The sequence below is a fragment of the Nelumbo nucifera genome, chromosome 1 (assembly GCF_055504915.1).
Source record: "Nelumbo nucifera cultivar China Antique chromosome 1, China Antique-T2T, whole genome shotgun sequence".
In the NCBI taxonomy this organism is placed as follows: domain Eukaryota; kingdom Viridiplantae; phylum Streptophyta; class Magnoliopsida; order Proteales; family Nelumbonaceae; genus Nelumbo; species Nelumbo nucifera.
The window spans coordinates 63,982,494-64,001,106 of NC_142649.1; the positions used below are offsets into that span (position 1 = coordinate 63,982,494).

General features: G+C 37.5%; 1 protein-coding gene across 5 annotated transcripts in view; it reads right to left on the reverse strand.

The window, feature by feature from the left end:
* The window catches only part of LOC104594261 (sister chromatid cohesion protein PDS5 homolog A), a 115,801-nt gene that overhangs the window by 40,441 nt on the left and 56,747 nt on the right, over positions 1 to 18,613 (reverse strand). For all 5 annotated transcript variants that reach the window (XM_010254481.3, XM_088897429.1, XM_088897418.1 and 2 more), the window contains 5 exons: positions 15,339 to 15,495; positions 15,087 to 15,233; positions 11,914 to 11,994; positions 11,108 to 11,794; positions 10,921 to 11,028 (listed from right to left, as the gene is read on the reverse strand). In XM_010254481.3, the coding sequence (XP_010252783.1) occupies positions 10,921 to 11,028; positions 11,108 to 11,794; positions 11,914 to 11,994; positions 15,087 to 15,233; positions 15,339 to 15,495 (1,180 nt within the window). The remainder of the gene's footprint in view (positions 1 to 10,920; positions 11,029 to 11,107; positions 11,795 to 11,913; positions 11,995 to 15,086; positions 15,234 to 15,338; positions 15,496 to 18,613) is intronic.

Consider the following 18,613-nt stretch of genomic DNA (forward strand, 5'->3'; position numbering starts at 1 on the left):
TTGGAACTGTAAATGTGATCATCATGCTTCTTGCAATCTCAACAATGTGTCTGTTCTTCCTTTCTACAACACCATTCTGCTGTGGACTATAGAGACAACTACTCTGATGGACAATACCATATTCTAACAGATACGAGGCAAGGTGTTTTTCAAAATATTTCCTAACATTGTCTGATCTGAACACCTTTATTCTTGTTCCAAACTGTGTTAGCACCATCTGATGAAATTGCCTCACCAAGGATGGTACTTCATCGCGGGATCTCATCAGGTAAATCCAAGAGTATCATGAGAAATCATCCACAAATAAGAGAAAATATCGATAGCCTCCCATAGAAGGAACATGGTAAGGTCCCCACACATCAAAATGAAAAACATCAAAAGAAGAACACCTTTTATTACTATGTTTAAATGAATGTCTACAATGCTTTCCAAGTTGACAACCTTCACACTCTAGACTTGACAAACTAACAAACTCAAAAAGTTTTGGAAACAAAAGACTCAAAGAAGAAAAAGGTAAATGGCCCAAACGATTATGCCAAAAGCATGATTTGACCCACAGACCCTAACTCACTATCCTTGCTGACATGATGACTCTGATGAGGAGGAAGCACATCTAGGAAGTAGATCCCATTCACTTCACGACCACTCCCAATCGTCCTCTTTGAATCCAGATCCTACAAAATACAATGACTAGGAGAAAAAATTACTGAGTAGTTCAGGTTCTTAATCAAACTACTAACAGATAACAAATTAGTGCTCAATCTGGGAACATGAAGGACAGAGGGTAGAGAAATAGAATCACTAATCTTGACAGATCCCTTCCCAGCAATGGAAACATGGGATCCATCAGCTGTGGAGACCCTATCTCTGCCAAAACAAAGTTGGTAAGAAGAAAAAATAGTAGAGCTATGGGTCATGTGCTCTGAGGCTCCAGAATTTATAATCCAAGGAGGTCCCTCCTTACCTGAAGTAGAAACATAATTTACAGTGACATGTAAACTACCTGTGTGAGCAAAGGAAGTAGAGTGGACTCCACCAGTACCACCTGTACCTTGTTGCCTGCTTCTTGTTGAGTTGGAACTGGTTGTATCCTACTTGTTCAGAAGTTGCCCGTACCTCTCAAGTTCGGCCCTTACTACAACAGCTGCAACAGACTCCAGAGCAGCTGTAGGAGGGGTCGGAATGTCACCAGTAACTTCCATGTGAGCATTTCTCTTCTTATTTTTCAGTCTAGTCGGCACAAAATGTGGGTGAAGCTTCCAGTAAGTATCTCTTGTGTGTTTAGGCTTCTTACAGTAGTTACAGATCAAATCTCTTTTATCTTCCTTCTTGATTTCACTGCCACCCAGATTTCCACTTTGTTTAGGTTTCACAGTACTCACCATGACAGATTAATCAGAAACAGGATTTTTCATCATCACATCTCTCCTGCTCTCCTCCCCTGACACAAAGGCATATGCCTGGGAGAGGGTAACTGTCCCTGGAAAGAAGATGCTGTCTTGCAATATCATACTCAGGATTAAGGCCAACAAGAAATTCAAACATCCTATACTTCTCTAGATGTTTCTGATGGGTAGCTGCATCCTTAGTGGTTTCCCAAGCAAATGTCTCTAAATGGTCAATCTCCTGCCACAGGGTTTTAAGGGCTGAAAAATAGGCTGCAACAAGTCTATCCCCCTGCCTTGTAGAAATAATCTGATTTCTCAACTGATAAGCCCTAGCAACATTCTCCCTCTGTGAATAGGTTTCTGCAACCCCATCCCATATTTCTTTAGCTGTATTTGCCCATAAAAAAATTTTACTTATATGGGGTAACATGGAATTACACAACCAAGTCATCACCATATAATTCTCCTGTACCCACCGAGAGTTGCTAGTTTCGGGTTTCACTTCTTCACCAGTGATATACCCTAATTTCCTACGAGCACCAATGGCCATCTTTGTAGATTGTGACCATTCTAAGTAATTTGCACCATCCAACCTAACTGTAGTAATGGTCCCAGTCCCAAAAAGGTCACCAACACCTCCTCCCACTGGTCTCATTTCACTCCCAGGCTTATTTTCAACTCCGAGACCCTCCATGCTTCTAAAAAATGTAAAGAAAATAACTGAAATATGCAAGAAGATCAAACGAAACACTTCTGGAACCCTAGACCAGCTACAGGGCAAACAAATCCACCAAAAAATCCAAAAACTGGGTTTATCTGAGATCTTCGATCAACCTCTTAAATCACCATGCAGTCAGCCGATCTAGGGCTGCATGAGAAAATAACTCAAGGAACCTTCGGCCTGCTTTGATACCAAGTAGAAATCACTGATTGCAGATTTAGTCGAATTTCTTGTGAAGGGAAAGAGGAGGAAGATGAAGATTTCAGCAGTAGAGAAGAAAAGAGGAGGAGAAACAAGTAGGAAGTCAATCGGGATTCTTAGATAAACCCTAGCTGCCAACCCCTTGTTATATTTATACTTAACTTAAAGGATGAGATATTACAAGGATGCCCTTAGTAGGGCGGCTACTAATGTAGCTGAACAATCACAACTTAAAAACATAAACTAATGGGCCTAAAGCCCAACAACTTCCTAACTAAATAACTTAAAATAAGAATAAAAACAACTAGGCCCAACTCAACATGTACAAATTACCTCCAAATTAAATGGTGAGAACTATGTGTCATGGGATAAGTCGGTAGAAGTGTTTCTGAGAGCCAAGAAGAAGGTGAAACATGTTAAGGAGGAGAAACCCTCATTTGACTCTCATGGGTATAGTGAGTGGGAACAGGAGGATGCACAAATTATGACCTGGTTGTGGAATAACAAAAAAATGAGAAAAACCCGTAGAGAGACTGGGCCAAATGGGACCTAGCCCATTAGTGTCTTTCTTATTAGTTCTTTCCTGTTATGTTTTCTTATTGGGCTTTTTATTTATGGGCCTTTAGCTCTTGTTTATGTTTTCTAAGTATAGTGTTGATGTGGACGCCTACTTAAGGGCAATCTTATAAATTATGTAACTTAAGTAAGTTTATTAAAAGATAAGTGGGGGAAAGAGGAGATAATTGAACTCCTACTTTCTTTCTCTTTTCTTCTCCAATCTTCCTTCTTCTTGTTGTCTCCTTCTTCTTCCTTACTTTCTTTTGCTTTAATATAAAATATTCTACTAATTTTATTGGTTTGAATCATATATTGGTATCAGAGCGGGTCTCCCTTCCGTTTTTCCCTTTTTTTCCTTTTTTTTCCTTTTTTTCCCACACTTTTTTTTCTAATTGAAAGGTGTATGGAGAGATAAATTGCTAATTATTCAGAGATCTTGTTTGCCTAGTTGGTAGAGGGTTTGGAGAGTCGGAATCTGGCCAAAGATTGCCAAGAAAGTGGGGCTGCAGATTTTTTCCCAAAACCTTATCTGACTAGAGAATTTCTAGTTACGGGTTGAAGAGGCTGTTTGGGTGTGGCACTCAAGGCTTGGAGGGTTCCTTTTTATATCCAAAAGTGGGCGGCTGCAGTTGGAAGTAGCTTGGATAGCTCTGGTTTGAGCAGCTACCTCTTCTCTCTTTCTCCCCAGAGGCCAAGTACGGTGAAACCCTAATTTTGGGACTTTTGAGTGCTTGACTGACCTTATTTAGGTCTATAAAGGTTGAAAACATTGCTTTTTCATTTGATTGATGGAGCAATCTGAAACTGAGGTGAAGCAGATCCCGGTGTCGGGGGTTGGTCCCATAGATTCCATTCTGACAGGAGTGACTACAAATAAACTTGACGGAACAAATTACCTTGCTTGGGCACAATCTATTAAGATCCATGTCTATAGTAGAGGTAAACTAGGGTTTCTAACGGGTAGTAAGGTGGCGTCAGATGAGACTGATCCTACATATGAGAAGTGGATGCAGGATAACTACACAGTTATTGGGCGGTTGGTAAATTCTATGCAGCCCCACATAAGTCAACACTATCTGTGGATGGCTTCAGCCAAGGAGATTTGGGATAGCGTGACAGAGACATACTCTTAGAAATTAAATGTTGCAAGGGCCTACAAACTGAAAAATGATGTGAAAATTTTAAAACAGGGGGAGAAGAGTGTGGCTGTCTACTATTCGATGTTGAAGTCACTATGGCAGGAGATAAATGTTATGGAAGCATTTGTATGGGAAAGCACCAAAGATGCAAAAACTTTCAGGAAATTTGTGGAAAGAAACAGGGTGTTTGAGTTCCTTACAGGACTCAATCCTGAATTTGATATTACAAGGTAGAATATCCTGGCCAAGGATGAAGTGTCACTTGCTTAGGCATACTCTATGGTGAGCAGTGACGAGAGCAGGCGATAGGTACAACTACAGACCCCACCTCCTCCAGAACATTTTGCACATGCTGGAATAAAACCAAAGGGGCTAAATGAAAAAAAGGTGATATGTGAATATTATAAGAAGCCGAAACATACTAAGGATTCTTGTTGGAAGCTTCATCCAGATCTTCTACCTGAGAGGTTTCGGAACAACAACTTTAAGAATGGTGGTCAGTCTAGAAAGCCCAAGAATGCAAATGTTGCTATAGTATCTAAATGTGAAGAAAAATCTATTGTGGAATAGCTAGTAGCAGTGAAGGCAGAATTTGAGAGATATGGGAAGTTGATAAACCACTTGGAGTCTACGGTTGCATCTTCCTCCTTAGGCACCCCCTCTACATCCGCTTTTGCCCATTTAGGTATTCGTGCTTCTGCAAATCATGCTACAACCTCAGTTAATCGTAGAATTCCTTAGATCATAGATTTTGGTGCATCAGACCATATGACTAGCATACCCAACCTTTTTTGTTTATACCAGCTCCTCTCGGGTAGAGAGAAGATTTCTCTTGCCGATGGGTCTCTTGCTCCCATCTCTGGCAAGGGGAATATTAAAGCCTCTAACTCACTTGTATTATCCTCTGTCCTTCCTGTTCACAAACTTAGCACTAACCTTTTGTCAGTTAGTAGTTTAACAAAATCAATGAACTGTAACATAACCTTCTTTCCTACTTATTGTGTTTTAGGACCTGAAGTCTCAAAGGACGATTGGGAGTGACCATGAGGCGAATGGGATATACTTGCTAGATGTCTCTAATCAAAGTCCTGGATTACCTAGTGGAGAGTAGCTTTGGAGTCTGTTTTATCAGAGTCAGTTAATAGAGTCATGATATGTCATTTCAGATTTGGTCATTTGTCTTTTTCAGCTTTGAGTCATTTGTTTCTAGAAATGTTTAAGGGAATATCCTTATCGAGTCTTCATTGTGAGTCATGTGAACTTGCAAAACATTGTAGACAATCTTTTTCAGTGAGTAATAAAAGATTTGTTTCTCCTTTCCATATTGTGCACTCTGATGTGTGTTTTTGCTTCCCATGTTCCTGTTAAGTTTTGGGGTGATGCTGTCCTTATAGCTACATACTTGATAAACCGAATGCCTTCTCGGGTTCTGGGGTTTAAAACTCCCTTTATCTTTCTTTTCCCAAATGAGGATCTCTTCTCTCTTCCTCTCAGGGTGTTTGGGTGCACTTGCTATGTTCATGTTCACAGTCATCAAAGACGTAAGTTTGAGCCTAAAGCACACAAGTGTGTCTTTTTGGGATATGCCTCCACATAGAAGGGGTACTATTGTTTTGATCCGGTTCGTGGCACTCGCTTTGTTTCTAGAGATGTCACATTTGTAGAGTCTGTTCCTTTCTTTGGTACTTCTCTTGAGGGGGAGCATTCAGAGGAGTTGTTTGCATTGTCACCATCTGTTCCTCTTCCAATTCCCATTGAATCTTCTATAGGGTCTCCTCCAATCGAGTCATCTATCCCTACTCCCCCTCCTCCTCCTGCTCATCCCCTTACTTTTCCTTCCCATCCTATTATCCAGAGGTGGTACCAGAGACAAAGACTCAGAGGCATGCAAGTTGTTCCCACGCCTTCAGATGCGCCTCTTGCTCCTCCCATCACCACTAAGGTAACAAGTCAGCCCTCTTCTACCACTTCAGATACCTTCCCTAACCTTGATCTCCCTATTGCCCTTTGCAAAGGCAAACGGAAATGTACAACTCATTGCATTTCCAAACACCTGTCCTACAGCCTTCTTTCCCCTTCCTACTATTCCTCCCTTGCCTCTGTTTCCACACATGTGAAATCAAAACAGATCATCCAATAGCTACCACAATCCCCGAAGACTGTCCCCTAGGTCCTCTTAATTTACTTGATCAAATTCTGGTAAGACCAGGGCTCAATCTGGCACAGATTTGCCAATAGCTGCCACAATCCTTTTCACGTTCCAGGCTTTATCCTCAAACAATCTTCTATTTTTTTTTTCTTTCCAAGATGAGAAGATTTATTAAGGACACCTTGGCTGAAAATTTCTGACCCTAAACAAGGCTGTGAACAAACTCCATATGACCCCAGAAATTTTGTAAGAAATAAATAAGTGGCTGACTGTCTCTTCATGTTCTCTGCACAACACATACTGGCCATACTGAACCATCTGTTCTTTAAATGATCCATTATGAAGACACTGTCCACTGCAACCATCCATGCAAAGGCTTCACAGAAAAGCTAGGATGGGCCAATTGGTCTTCTGGACAAGGTATCAGCTGCTACATTGGATGGGCCAGGCTTGTATTCAATGCAGTAGTCAATGGACTCCAAAAGTCTGATATGATTCAACTTTCAATCCAATTATCCTGGATTTGGAATGTTAGAACTTGCATCCGATTAATAATTGGATTGGATGTAAATTTAACCCCAGCCAGTCCATTTTAAAATCCAAGTCCGATAAAAACTATTATTTTATGTATATATGTAGTATAATGTCTACATATAGATATTATGTATAGTTATATAAAATTTGTAATCGATAAATCTAATGTATCATATTTATATACATTTATTATACATTTAAGTTAAAAATAATTAGTTTTTGATAAACGTTTTGAATTTTTTAGTTATTTTAAACACAATAAGATGGTTGTGGATTAAATCCGAATCCAATTGAAATCCAACATGATAATTGGATGTGGATGTGGATCTACATGTTTCATGATCGGATGTGGAAGCAAACACAGCTGGATCTGATCCGAATTTGATCTGTTTACAGCACTAGGAAAATCCCAATAACTTGTAGAGCCACCTTTGCTTCTCGATATTTAGGGTGTGCTGATCCAATAAGTACTTTAAACTCTACTAATCAGTCCTCATAATGAATGGATGGCCCAATAAGTAGGCACGCCATTTCTAAACTCCAAACATGACCACCGTTAGCTCCTTCTCATAGGTGGACTTGGACTGTGCCTGACTAGATAACACCTTGCTGATGTAGATGATGGGCCAACCTTCTTGGGTAGTACTGCCCCCACCCACTGCTCGACATTCACGGAATGACGAAGGTTTTGGATTAATCAGGTCAGGCTAGGACAGGTAGGAAGATAGCGCAGCCTTGAGTGACTCAAATGCCCATTGAGCTTGCTTATCCCAGTGGAAGTTATCCTTCTTGAGCAGTTAAGGGAGCAGATGCCAATCCATAATCTTTAACAAATCATCTGTAATAACCTGTCAAGTCCAGGAAGCCCCCAAGGACCTTGATTGATGTGGATTTAGGCCAAGAGAGCATGCACTTGACCTTGTCCATTTCTGCCATAACCTGCGCATCTCTAACCACATAGCCCAAGTAGTGGATTTGGTCTTGGCCAAAGGCACACTTGGATCTCTTTGCAAATAGTTTGTAATCCCGCAAGGTGTCTAGAGTCAACTCAAGGTGCTTTAAGTGGGTTTCCTAATCACCACTATAAATCAATATGTCATCAAAGAACACCAAATTGTTGGAATACTGCACAACATAGAGATCACTTCAAGGGCAACCTAACCTCCTTTAGAAGAGAATGAAAGAAGACAAAAATGAATGGGGTAATTATTTGATTTTTTTCTTCTTCACACCAAATTATATAACTTCTTACATTGTGCAGATTCCCTTGTAACAAACTGGGGATTCCCCTTAACCGTACAACTGATGTGACTTCCTTTGATAGACAAATGTTATGGAATGAAGTCTCTGCCACATAGGCTAGATGATGTCTGACCTCCTTAGGCCTGGGCCCTACTCTGTTGTGCAAATGGCAGTCCCAACTCAGCTCCTTAGAAGTTTTACAACCAAATTGATCACCTTGATTCTGTAGTTGATTTCTGTTGTTCCTTTCATACCAGATAGCCCACATAACTGCTGCCGGAACGGCTGATCAGCAGACCTTCCCTTTCCTAGTCAGCCCACATAACTGCCCACATAAAAAAACTTAACTTTCCAGTATATAGAATCATGGGCTTAGAGGTTTATATGCAGATTTTGGAGCATAGCAAGAAGCTCAGCCACTAAATCCAGTTCCCAATCATTGAAAATCCTTCTAAAGAAGGGGATCCATGCAATCATGTTATCATCAACTACATAGGATTCAGCAACCCACACCATTTTGTTCTTTGCTACATTAAATAGAGCCAGGTACAAGTATTTCAAAGCTCTGTCCAAACACCACATCCGTAAGATATGTGAGGATTCTCAGCATCCCAGCCATTACTATGTAATCCATATTTCTCCATTAAGATCTTTCACCATAGATTATTTGGTTCTGTGGAGAATCACCAAAACCACCTATCCAACAAGGCTGTGTTAAAATGCTTAACCTTCCTGATTTCCAAATCACCATTCCAATCGTTCCATAAAAAATTCCTCAATTTCTGCTCAATTTTACCTGCCACTTCAGAGGGGATTGAGAAAGTAGACATATAATATTCCAGGAGACTAGCTAAGACACTCTTAATTAGAACCATTTTGCCTCCTTTAGAAAGGTAACGAGCTTTCCAAGCTGCAAACTTCGAATTCATTCTTTCTAGGATTGGATTCCAAATGGATTTTTAAGTGCTCTTTAGTCTTTTCCCCGAGTGGAAAGCCCAAGTATTTAGTGGGAAGGCTACCAACTTTCATAATTTTAATTATAGTTCTTTATCTTTTAAAACTGACTGGTATTAAGAAGAATGAATGGACAGCATTAGCAAAAATGAAGGTTCTCACTCACTGAAGCTCCAAGAACAACATATTTGCTAATGTTGTTAATTTATTCTTTTTGCTAATGTTGTTCCTTATCTTTCATATACAGATTAAGAATTTAAATTGTTCAGTGCTCAAATGTTTGATTTTTTTTTCATCTTTGCTTTGAATATGTTTTGTATGTTATGTTTATGTATTTTAATTTGAACTAACAGACTTTTTAAAACTTTTAGCTTAAAATTAAAGTGTGCATTTTTTAACTAATACTACATTTAATATTTTTATTTATTTATTTTCATTTTCTTCTTTGTTTGCATTTTAAAATTTTTCAGAAAATTTGCCCCCTGATTCATAAAGGCATTCATCTTGCCTTATGCCTTGCACCTAAGTCACAAAAAGCCCTTTGCACTTTTCAAATAGTGGAGACCAGAATAGTAATGGACCTTAGACTAACTTAACCATCACACGAGTAGTAAGTCCTAATAATAGGTGGCCTGTGAGGCTGTGACATCAAGTATTAGTCATTTCCTGTACAGCATTAAACATGCATGCACACTGATTACTGACAAAAATAGCTCAATTGTAATATATACAATATAGAAGTGGATTGCCTCTACAAGCATCTTCTGCAGATTGGAAACTCATATGTGCCAAGAAGCCTACTAGTGGACATTGGGGATGTGTAGGATGGTTTTTGGCATTTGACCAGGCAATAGTAGGGGTGCACAATCGATTGGTTCAGTTTGGTTTGGTTCAAACTGAGGACCTAACCGATTATTCAGTTTTACCATTTCCTCTAACCAAACTGAACTGAATTATATTTTAGAACCGAACCGACCCTAACCGAATTCAGTTCGGTTTGGTTCAGTTTTCGATTCGGTTATATCCTGGTTCCACATAAATGACAAGCATTTAAAAAGTGTTATTGATGAAAAGTTAAAATGGCCCCAAAACCCAATGGTTTTAATTAATTAACTATTAACTATTATTAATTAAAAGTCGGAATGACCCCAAAGCCCAATGGTTTTAATTAATTAGCTATTATTAATTAAAAGCTAAAATAGGCCCAAAGCCCTATGCCAATGGGGAATTGGCGAATTGGCCATTTTCAAAAATAATTAATGATTAATAAACAATTAATGACTAATAAACAATTAATAATGAGTGTAGGTTTTAATTAACTATTATTAATTGTTCATTGGGAAATATAATAATTAATCAGCACAAAGTATCAAATAAAACATTAATGTTTAATATACTTAACTAAATAACAGCATTAATTTGGTTTTCGGTTCGGTTCGGTTGAAAATTTCAGTCAAACCGAACCAAACCAAAAACCAATTTTTTAAAAAAATAAAAACCGAGCCGAACCGAATTAGCTTTTTCGGTTTGGTTCGGTTCGGTTTTCGGTTTATCAACCGAATTTGAACACCCCTAGGCAATAGACATCAAAATAAATCCAATCATCTATTATTTTGAAACCAAGCACAACTGAGCCCTTTCTCTCTCTCTCTTTCAAACTAGTAGGGCAATCCAAACCCAACCAAAAGTCAGTACATGGTCTAGTAAACCAAAGATTCTTTCATAAATTAGAATTCATTATTCTCTAGTTCAGAACACCAGGTTGATTCGTAGAGTGGTTCAGTGTACAGGTTACCTTGATCTCTAGTTTGCCTCATCTCCTACAGGTTAATTGTTCTCTTCTTATTATCTTATAGTTGAGCTCAATTTAACATTATAACCTTATTTTAAGCAGTTACTTCCTTAAAACTTTTGTAAATCACAACCACAAGTTTCCAAGTTTCACTGATATTCTATGAACAGTGAAGAGTCTAAAAGCAAAACAATATGTTATGGAGGGTAATAATGCAAAAGACATTGAAAGTAGGGAATGACCTTTGCTAATCCCGCAATACTTCTTCTTTTCCGCTTCCTAACATTTCCTCTTGAGGCTTTAGTAGTATCAATTGAATTATTATCATCAGTCTGAAGCGCACTTGGCTTCTGCAAAAATAGGCAGAAGAACTTCAAAATAAAGATAAGTAAGAAGCTTATTAAATAGTCTGATAAGTGAAAGTCTCACCTTAACCACATGGCTATCAGTTCTCCCATTTTTATGTGATGTTTCATTCAAATCCTGACCAGTCCGTTTGCCCCTACGTTTTGATGAGAAGCTTTTGTTTGTTGGCAAGCATGAACCCAGCAAACCAGATTCGGTAGGTTCAACCATTTCTTTCTTTGGTGACATATCATCTTCTGAATCAGTGTGGGCTTCCACATCAAATTTGATAGATCGCATAGATATGTGATTTGAATTGTCCTCTAAAGTTTTCTTCAGACCCTTGGAAGAGCTCAAGTGAGATGAATTGTGAACATCCTGAGAAGATAATGACCTCTTCCGTTTTGGTATTGCCATAGTTATTGAATCATTAGTTTTCCTTCTTTTCCTTCTCTGTGTTTTGGGAATTTCCTCATTCATTGTTTGATCATTTTCTGTTTCTCCACTTGCAAAATATTCATGACCATTGCCTGATTCCAAGTTATTGGATCTTTCCAAATTATCCAAATTTATTTCCCTCACCATTCCCAAAATATCAACATCATTTTTTGATTTTTTTCTTCCGTCTGGTAAAGTCTTCTTCTTCACTACTTTTCTAGTTTTGGCTCGCTGAGATTTTAAACGTTTTATCATCTTCCCAAGGGTTATTTCATTCTCATCTCTATCACTAGCCTTCAGAACGTTTTCATCCTCGGGAATTTCTGAATGAACCTGACAGCATTGCAGGAGAGACACTTAAGAAGTTAATAACATAGATAAGAATAGTTGTCTAAAATAACCACAATTTCTCAAGGAATTGATGATAAAGAATACTAAGATGTTGAAAATACCATTCCATTAGTTTCCAAATCAATTGATTCAAGATGGTCCAAGACACTGTCACCAGCCAACCATGTTGGCCTCTCAGTGGTCTGAAAGGAAAAGGCAACAGAAACTAAGACGTAAGATATAATACAAATCAAAATATAAACAGAGATATGTTGGAAATAACACTGTAAAATTCCCTTGATTTTAATATATCAGAACAATGGTTTTCCACGATTATAGGATAAATGGAGAAAATTCCCTTCCAGATCAACTAACTTTTTCATGCTGGCGACAAGCAGTCCTGTAATGCTTGTTCAAAAGTCTTTATGGACATACAAGAAATTTACATGCAAAGAGACCCAAAGAAACTAGTCTGTAAGGTGGTAAAGAAAATTATATGCAAACAAGCCACTCAAGTGGGTTGGATAAAGTGACAGACAACTGTAATTTGAATTAGCACAATAGGCATTGAAGCACGCTACATATTGGATGATAATACTCTCATTTCATTAGTCACTAGCAATGCCATGCAATTTGCATGTCTATCTTAATGTTCATTTGCACTAGCATAACTGAATTCATGGTTGTAAGTTTCCCTTATATCCCAACCATATGTAGGGGTGTTCATTATATGGTCTAGACCACCAAGCCAAACCAAATTTGGTGGTTAAACTGTAAACTGTATTAAACCGAATTATTAATAATAAATTTACTAATGTATATAATATATATAACACATATGTTTAAGCATATGTATGTATGTGCGTATCCATTTAACATTTCATATATTGTTGTTATTTGTTTCAACTTTTCACTTGTACTTTGATACCCAAGGAGATGTTTATGTTTGAGATAGTATGAATGTGATTTACTCATAAAAAAAAAGTATGAATGTAATTTATATAATAGTAATAGGTGGCACTTGTTAGCATTTCAATTTGATAATTGAATTATATTTGTTATTTATGTAGATACACATGTTATTTGGGCTTTCTAATTGGGTTAAGCCCAATAGAATGGCCCAAACATAATAGAAACTAGACCAAACTGTAAAAGAACGGATTGATCTGGTTTGGTTTCTGTACTAAAATAGTTTGGCTTGTTCTAAGAATTTATCAAACTGTAATTTACTGGTTTAATCTGAGATTTTCTCCAAACCGGACCTTAAACACCCCTAACCATATGAGGTTGGGCTACATGAATCCAGTTATGCCATTCTGTCCTGTTTAATGCCATATCCATTGTTAAATACGAGGACTTAAATCATTTCTCACTTCTTCGGCCTATGTCCTTTTTGGTCTGCCCCTAGCCCTTTTAGCCCCTTCAAATTGTAATAGATTGCTTCTTCTTATAGGTGCTGTAGATGGCCTTTTATGCACATGACCAAACCATCTTAATCTACACTCTCATTTTACCACCTATTAGAGCTACTCTTAGGTTCCTTCAAATGACTTCATTTCTAACCCTATCCTTTCTAGTTTATACGCATTTCTACCATACTCATTTTTTGGTCATGTTTTTTGACTGTCCAACACTCTGCTCATAAAATATAGATAGCTTCACAATTGTTTTGTGGAATTTTCCTTTTAATCTAAGTAATTCACCTATCACACAAAATTCCGATGCACCCTTCTATTTTGCCCATCTTGCTCTAACTCTATAGGTGACATCCTCCTCTGTCTCTCCCTTGTTATGAATTATTGAACCAAAGTATTGGGAAAGGTAACATTGAGTTGTCTCTTGCCATCAATCCTAAGTGTACCCTGATTTACACTCCTATTATTATTGGAAATATCTCTTGTAAGTTTCTATCATGACATGGAAAAATATTAAGAAGGTCTGGTCCCTATTGGAAGAGACATGCTTGGTTGGACCCAAGCCCATATACCTAATAGTTAAGGGTGTCAATGGACCGGTTTTGGATTGGACCCCGTCCAGTCCAAAATCAATTTGGACGGATCGGACGGACCAACAAGACATATTGGATTGGACCAATCCGGTCCAAAATATATATTAGATTGGATTGGACCTGGTCCGTCCGTAACAAATTTATATTGGATTGGGTTGGATTAAGCCAATATCTGGTCCATTGATATAAGATACGAATATACATGTCAATAGACCAGGTTTGGGTTGAAACCAATTTAAATAAAAATGAATTTGAACAGATTGGACAGTCCAGACATTGAATTGGACCGGTCCAAATTGGTCCACAACATTCATTGGATTGAATTGGACCTGGTCCATTTATAATGGACTCACATTGGACTGGATCGGATTGGACCAAATCCAGTCCAATTGACACCCCAACTAATAGTTGGCTTGCTGCATGATAACCTTTCTGACCCAACTTACAACAAAAAGAGAGTAAAAGATATCTCCAAGCAATTGATAAAAACACCTCAGTCCGTGCATTGCAACCAACCATAATACCATACGTTGTGTGTTGTGGTGTAGCTTTTTTTTTATAATTAAAAAAAAGAAACAATTCTATTAAAGCTTAAAATGTGAAAAAAATTACAGCAGAAATTAGAAACCACAAACTCAACTATTGGTCATGCAAAGAAGTCCTTGGCTCCCAGCTTCCCACAACCCAAATACACATAATTACCTACCGAGACTTCAGGCCCCCAATATACATCCACCCCTTGTGCCCCTTATCTAGCTAATTCACCAGCAATTTATATTGTTATGACTTCTAAGAATTAATCCTTGGAGCCCTGTTCTCTTTTCAACCAAATGAAACATACTAAAAATATAGAAGTAAACTCTTGCACTGAAGATTTTCCTTGATTAATGTGCGTATACATCATCAAGGAAATTCATTTAATTATCAGCATAAATCTGATCAGAAAATCAGAATCAACTGACTGATTACAACTATAAAAAGGACTATCATATGCAAGCAAAGGCAGCACAAATAATCTTCCTGTCTTTTGATAAGCCAATTAAAACTGCTAAGATATAAAAAAAAAGACAGGAAAAAAAAACTAGATCAAAAATAGACATTAAATTGACAGAAATCATGATACTACAAGAGTTGGCTTGTCCTAACAAACCTATGGCAGATGATCAATAACTGACATATCCATCAAAATCTATGCCAAATAATGAGCAATATCTCCACCTTTCAGCTATTCAATGCATTTAAAGAAGACTACATATCAAATAAAATTTAATATAAAAAAATACTCACCAAAGAGTCAATCCCTTCTTTATTCTCAACTGGTTTATACAGTGCCGGAGGTAGTGGAACTGAGGTTGTCAATCCTTTCAAATCTTCCTGCTTTTGAGTTAGGCGCTTTGTGATTGACATCCCAATATCACAGATTGCATGTGAGTTCTGTAAATTTCAACGAACATATTGTACAAAGCTTACTGATAAGATTTCAAAATCAACTAATCTCAGATAACCAATAGGAGGGACTAAAGGAAATGGTTTTCCTACCTTTGACTTCATCACATCAACCATATCTTCTGATAATTTGATAGCATGAAAAATAGAGATAATTGTAGAAACAGTCTCCTTTTCTTTGCTGGCACTAACTTCTGGCTTTCCAGCTTTATCTCCACGTATCAACACAGAAAGAAATAAATGCAACTGCCTAGAAAAGTACAGAGAAAATAAATAAACAAAAGTAAATGCTTTTGATCTTTTTGTTGTTTTTCTATTCATGCATACTACCTGGTTATATTATTCTAAAGTCCAAATGATATATGTATACATACTTGATCACTAACTGATCAGACTATTGCAGAAAATGAGAAGAGTGACCATGTACAGGAAAGGATATCCTTTCTAAGGTAATAACAAAAAAGACCTATATGTTGCTCACACACAAGCATCATATAAGACCCAACCCAACAGGTTCTCTACTAACCCAGGACAGCTTTATTTGCCATAAATCACATTCTGAACAATAAACAAGCAACCAATGTAACCTTATCTCATATTTGGGATATGAATTCTATTTTCTCCCTCTTTAGTGCCTAGTTTATGATAAAGTTTATCATGTGCCTTAAATTTAGCTTCACTCACTTTTCTTACACTTGAAGTTACTGCAGTTGGTAGAAGAGAAAACAGAAATCAATAGGAAGAAGAAGAGAGAAGAGAAGAGAAAAGGAGGTGGAAGAAGAGAAAAGAGAATAGAGGAAGAGCCAGAGAGGAATGGGCGAAAATCACTTACTGCCACCCAAGGCAGTGTTATTTATATGTTTAACATAACATTAGGTAAAAGGACAAAAATTCCCTACTACCTACAACAGTATAAGAAAGTAAGCATAAAGACAAAAATAAGAAATAAAAAGACTGAACTTATAGGACCACACATAAAGAATATCAGGTCTGGTCCACTATATCACTACATTTACTTCCTTTTATGTATTTTTTTATATTTTTCCAAGTTTTCTACATTATTAGCCTTTTTTCAATCTTTATAACATGTCCAGTTTGCTTTGGTTATGTCTTAAACCTCTTAGTTCCACCACCAAGTCTCTTAAGCAATTTGCCATTTTCCTTTAGATTCTCTCAACACCTATTTTGATACTTCTAAATACAGTTAACCACTTCAAGCGACATATTATTAGTCACTTTATCTAGATTCCATTTTCCTTCTACTATTCACTTGTCTTTAAATTATAATAGTTTTTCTCCTTTTATATTTGTATGCCTAGTTTTCAGTTTCCTATTTTCTTCTCTCTTTTTCTTCCATCTTTTAATGCACAAATCTACCACCATTAATCTACGTTGTGGGGTTAAGTTTTTACCACCATTAATCCATGTTGTGTGGTTAAGCTTTCCCCTGGAATGCATCTTTTAATTTGTTTCCAATTATATGTATGCAATCTTCAACATAGTAAGTGAAAAAAAAAATGACTATTTGTTTAAGATGGATGATGGGTAAGACTAAAAAAGACAAAAATAAAAGTAAGCACATTTGATAGAATTAAGGAAATGTAGAAATGTAATAAGATAAAGCAGTGAGTTAAGATGGGCCAGCTAAAGAAAAGAGAAGGGATAATGTGGAAAGCAGTTAAAGCAGCAGTGATTTGGACATATTCAATGAGAAGAAAAGGTCCAAGTAGGAAGTCGTAGATGCCAAAAAGATAAAAGTTGCACACTGGGTAAAGATAATGGAAGTCTTTCAAATTTTCTAAGTGAAGAATATTGTAAAATCTTGGAAGGAAGTGGCACAATCTGCTAAAGAAAAGGATAGAGTAATCATGGAATGGAAACCTCCAGCAATCAATTTTGTAAAACCAAATTTTGATGGAAGCTCATTAGGTATTCAAGGGGTGGATGGTATAGGGGGAGTATTTTGGGATTTATTAACAGCATAATAGAGAAGAAAGGAAGAAGAAGAGAAGAGAGGAGAGAAGGGAGAAGAGAAGAGAATGTTTTTTGGAGTCAACTTAATTGGCTGGCGGCGCCAGCTTATATTAATATATATAGGGCGACCATAATTAAAAGGGAAAGGACCCTAAACAAAGAAAAAAAAAGCTACAATACATAAACAAAGAAAAAAAAAAGCTACTTTAACTAGTCAAAACGGAACCTAACTCAGCAGAATACAAACATAAGAAATAAAGTGAACATTCCAACACTCCCCCTCAAGTTGGGACATGGATGTCAATCATGCCCAACTTGTCACACAAATTATTATGCCGCACATGATGAAGGCCCTTGGCGAAGATGTCTACAAGTTGTTCCTCTGAACTGACATATGGAGTGCGCACTTCTCCTCACATACTTTTCTCTAATAAAATGATTGTCCACTTCAATATGTTTTGTTCTATCATGAAGGGCTGGGTTAGCAGCAATATTGATAGCAGCTTTGTTGTCACAGTAGAGTGACATAGGTTTGCTAACTGCAAAACCCAGCTTTCCTAACAAGTTTTTTATCCACATGATTTCAGCAACTCCATGAGACATAGCTCTATATTCTGCTTCAGCACTGGATCTAGCCACCACACCTTGCTTCTTACTTCTCTAGGTGACTAGGTTTCTCCCCACAAAGGTACAATACCCACTAGTAGATTTTCTGTCATCGATTGCCCTTGCCCAATCAGCATCTGTATACACCTCCACTTTCAAATGCCCATGTATCTGGAATAGCAAATCAGCTCCTGGGAACTTCTTGAGGTATCTAAGGATTCTTTTTGTAGCTTTGAAGTGAGTTGTCTTAGGGTTATGCATGAACTGACTAAGGACACCCACTGCATAGGCAAATATCAGGTCTAGTCATAGACAAACATAAGTCTCCCTACAAGTCTCTAGAACTTCTTCACATCTTTCAAACACTCCCCCTGACTCTCCTAGCTGATGGTTGGGTTCAATGGGTGAATCAATTGGTTTTACTCCTAACTTGCCCGTATCCTCTAATAGCTCTAGTACATATTTCCTTTGGGAAATAAAGATGCCCTTTTTAGAGCGGGCAACTTCAATCCCAAGGAAATAACGTAAGGGACCTAGATCTTTCACCTCAAATTGAGTGGCTAGGAATTTCTTCAGCTTCTATATTTCAGTCTTCTAATCTCTGATAACTACTATGTCATTAACATACACAATTAAAGTTGCAAATTTCCCTCACCTTTCTTCACAAACAGAGTATGATCTGACTGGCATTGTTTGAATCCCATCTGTTGTACAGCTAAATGAAACCTACTAAACCAAGCCCGAGGTGATTGCTTCAACCCATATAATGATTTTTTTAACCTGAATAC